Source organism: Limulus polyphemus, unplaced genomic scaffold (assembly GCF_000517525.1).
Source record: "Limulus polyphemus unplaced genomic scaffold, Limulus_polyphemus-2.1.2 Scaffold10216, whole genome shotgun sequence".
In the NCBI taxonomy this organism is placed as follows: Eukaryota; Metazoa; Arthropoda; class Merostomata; order Xiphosura; family Limulidae; genus Limulus; species Limulus polyphemus.
In genome coordinates this window covers 5,710-8,971 of record NW_013675826.1, presented here as the reverse complement: position 1 = coordinate 8,971, position 3,262 = coordinate 5,710, and the positions used below count along the sequence as shown (strand labels likewise).

Here is a 3,262-nt window from a genome sequence, read left to right as displayed (position 1 = left end):
ATGTGTTGTGATAGATGGTATCGTGATGTGATAGATGGTGTCATGATGTTTTGGTGGGATAGATGGTGTCATGATGTGATGTGATAGATGGTATCATGATGTGATGTGATAGATGGTATCATGATATGATGTGATAGATGGTGTCATGATGTGTTGTGATAGATGGTATCATGATGTGATAGATGGTGTCATGATGTGGTGGGATAGATGGTGTCATGATGTGTTGTGATAGATGGTATCGTGATGTGATAGATGGTGTCATGATGTTTGGTGGGATAGATGGTGTCATGATGTGATGTGATAGATGGTATCATGATGTGATGTGATAGATGGTATCATGATGTGTTGTGATAGATGGTATCGTGATGTGATAGATAGTGTCATGATGTGATAGATGGTGTCATGATGTGATGTGATAGATGGTGTCATGATGTGATAGATGGTATCATGATGTGATGTGATAGATGGTGTCATGGTGTATTGTGATAGATGGTGTCATGATGTATTGTGATAGATGGTATCATGATATGTTGTGATAGATGGTGTCATGATGTGTTGTGATAGATGGTGTCATGATGTGATGTGATAGATGGTGTCATGATGTGATGTGATAGATGGTATCATGATATGATGTGATAGATGGTGTCATGATGTGATGTGATAGATGGTATCATGATATGATGTGATAGATGGTATCGTGATGTGATAGATAGTGTCATGATGTGATGTGATAGATGGTGTCATGATATGTTGTGATAGATGGTATCATGATGTATTGTGATAGATGGTATCATGATGTATTGTGATAGATGGTATCATGATGTATTGTGATAGATGGTATCATGATGTGTTGTGATAGATGGTGTCATGATGTGATAGATGGTGTCATGATGTGATGTGATAGATGGTATCATGATGTGATGTGATAGATAGTGTCATGATGTGATGTGATAGATGGTGTCATGATATGTTGTGATAGATGGTATCATGATGTATTGTGATAGATGGTATCATGATGTATTGTGATAGATGGTATCATGATGTGTTGTGATAGATGGTGTCATGATGTGATAGATGGTATCATGATGTGATGTGATAGATGGAATCATGATGTGATGTGATAGATAGTGTCATGATGTGTTGTGATAGATGGTGTCATGATGTGATGTGATAGATGGTGTCATGATGTGTTGTGATAGATGGAATCATGATGTGATGTGATAGATGGTGTCATGATGTGATGTGATAGATTGTGTCATGGTGTGGTGGGATAGAGTGATGTTATTCTGTAGTATAAAATATATCACAAATAAAAACTTTTTTTTATTTATAGGAATGCATTGCTAATTGGCACACCTTGTGTCGAGCAAATATGATTGCTTGCTCTGACAGCTTCTCTTTGATATGTACTTTGGGGGATCCTGTGGAGATTCGTTCGTGGCAGATTGCTGGCTTGCCAGTTGACAGTTTTTCTGTAGATAATGGTATTATTGTTACTCACTCTCGACGATGGCCACTTCTGATTGATCCCCAAGGTAGTAAATCTCACTTACTGTTTCTCTTATGTAATTTGTGTTTTTATTAGCCTCTTAATATTTCAGATGTCAACTTGAAGGTTTATAATATTACAAATTGGTACTCATGGTGTGAGCACATTGCCCATTTATTAGCCCTGAGTTTAAAACCAAACATGTAAACTAACAATGTATTGGAGCTTGCAGGACTAAACTTGACAAGCAGACTTGGGGTGGCTCAGAGGATTTCCTTACCTATATGGTATAGCACCCTACCAAAGGGGGCTTGACTGTTAATTATGAGTAGGTTTTCAGTGTAATTGAGCTCAAATACAATATCAAGTTCTGTGTTCATGGATCCCATGTGTATCAAGTGTTCACTACCCCCCCCCCCCCTTACGAGTTGACAGGACCCAACATGACACACTTGCTTCTGTACCTGGGCATGTATCCTCTTTGGGATAGCTATAAAAGTATAACATAGCTCCTTATAAAGGGGGGCTTAAACATGTCTAGAAAATCACCCTGACATGATGGGGGTCTTTGAGTAGGTTTTCATTGTCCCTAAACCTGAATCTTGCATTGGATATTGTGTTCCCTATCCCCATCAGGACCGCTATTCACAAGCTAACAGGATTAGACATAGTAACATGTTTTATGGGAGGGGACCCTCCTTAAGGTAGCGATACAAGTAATAGGGGATAATGGAGGAGCTTTATCAATACATTGGTTACCTCTGCAAATAATGAGGAGGTCTGTGAACCCCACAACAAAGTGTGGTTGTTTCATGCTGTTATACTGTGCTGTTTGTTTGTTGTGTACCTATGAACCCCACAGTGGAGTGTGGGTGTTTCATGCTGTTATACTATGCTGTTTGTTTGTTGTGTACCTATGAACCCCACAGTGGAGTGTGGGTGTTTCATGCTGTTATACTATGCTGTTTGTTTGTTGTGTACCTATGAACCCCACAGCACAGTGTGGGTGTTTCATGCTGTTATACTGTGCTGTTTGTTTGTTGTGTACCTATGAACCCCACAGCAGAGTGTGGGTGTTTCATGCTGTTACACTGTGCTGTTTGTTTGTTGTGTATCTATGAACCCCACAGCGGAGTGTGGGTGTTTCATGCTATTATACTGTGCTGTTTGTTTGTTGTGTACCTATGAACCACACAGCGGAGTGTGGGTGTTTCATGCTGTTATACTGTGCTGTTTGTTTGTTGTGTACCTATGAACCCCACAGCAGAGTGTGGGTGTTTCATGCTGTTATACTGTGCTGTTTGTTTGTTTGTTGTGTACCTATGAACCCCACAGCAGAGTGTGGGTGTTTCATGCTGTTACACTGTGCTGTTTGTTTGTTGTGTTTTCTTTTGTGAAGACTGATTTCTGTTTTAATTTCCATTTGATACCAGTAATGTGTGTGTTTTCCTTTGTGAAGACTGATTACTGTTTTAATTTTCACTTGATACCAGTAATGTGTATGTTTTCCTTTGTGAAGACTGATTTCTGTTTTAATTTTCACTTGATACCAGTAATGTGTATGTTTTCCTTTGTGAAGACTGATTTCTGTTTTAATTTCCATTTGATACAAGTAATGTGTATGTTTTCTTTTGTGAAGACTGATTACTGTTTTAATTTTCATTTGATACTAGTAATGTGTGTGTTTTCCTTTGTGAAGACTGATTTCTGTTTTAATTTTCACTTGATACCAGTAATGTGTGTGTTTTCTTTTGTGAAGACTGATTACTGTTT

General features: G+C 38.5%; 1 protein-coding gene across 1 annotated transcript in view; it reads left to right on the top strand.

The window, feature by feature from the left end:
• The window catches only part of LOC106476293 (dynein heavy chain 3, axonemal-like), a gene marked incomplete at its 3' end in the record, with an annotated part of 14,005 nt that overhangs the window by 5,171 nt on the left and 5,572 nt on the right, over positions 1–3,262 (top strand). The window contains exon 5 of the mRNA XM_022380205.1: positions 1,334–1,554. Within this exon, the coding sequence (XP_022235913.1) occupies positions 1,334–1,554 (221 nt within the window). The remainder of the gene's footprint in view (positions 1–1,333; positions 1,555–3,262) is intronic.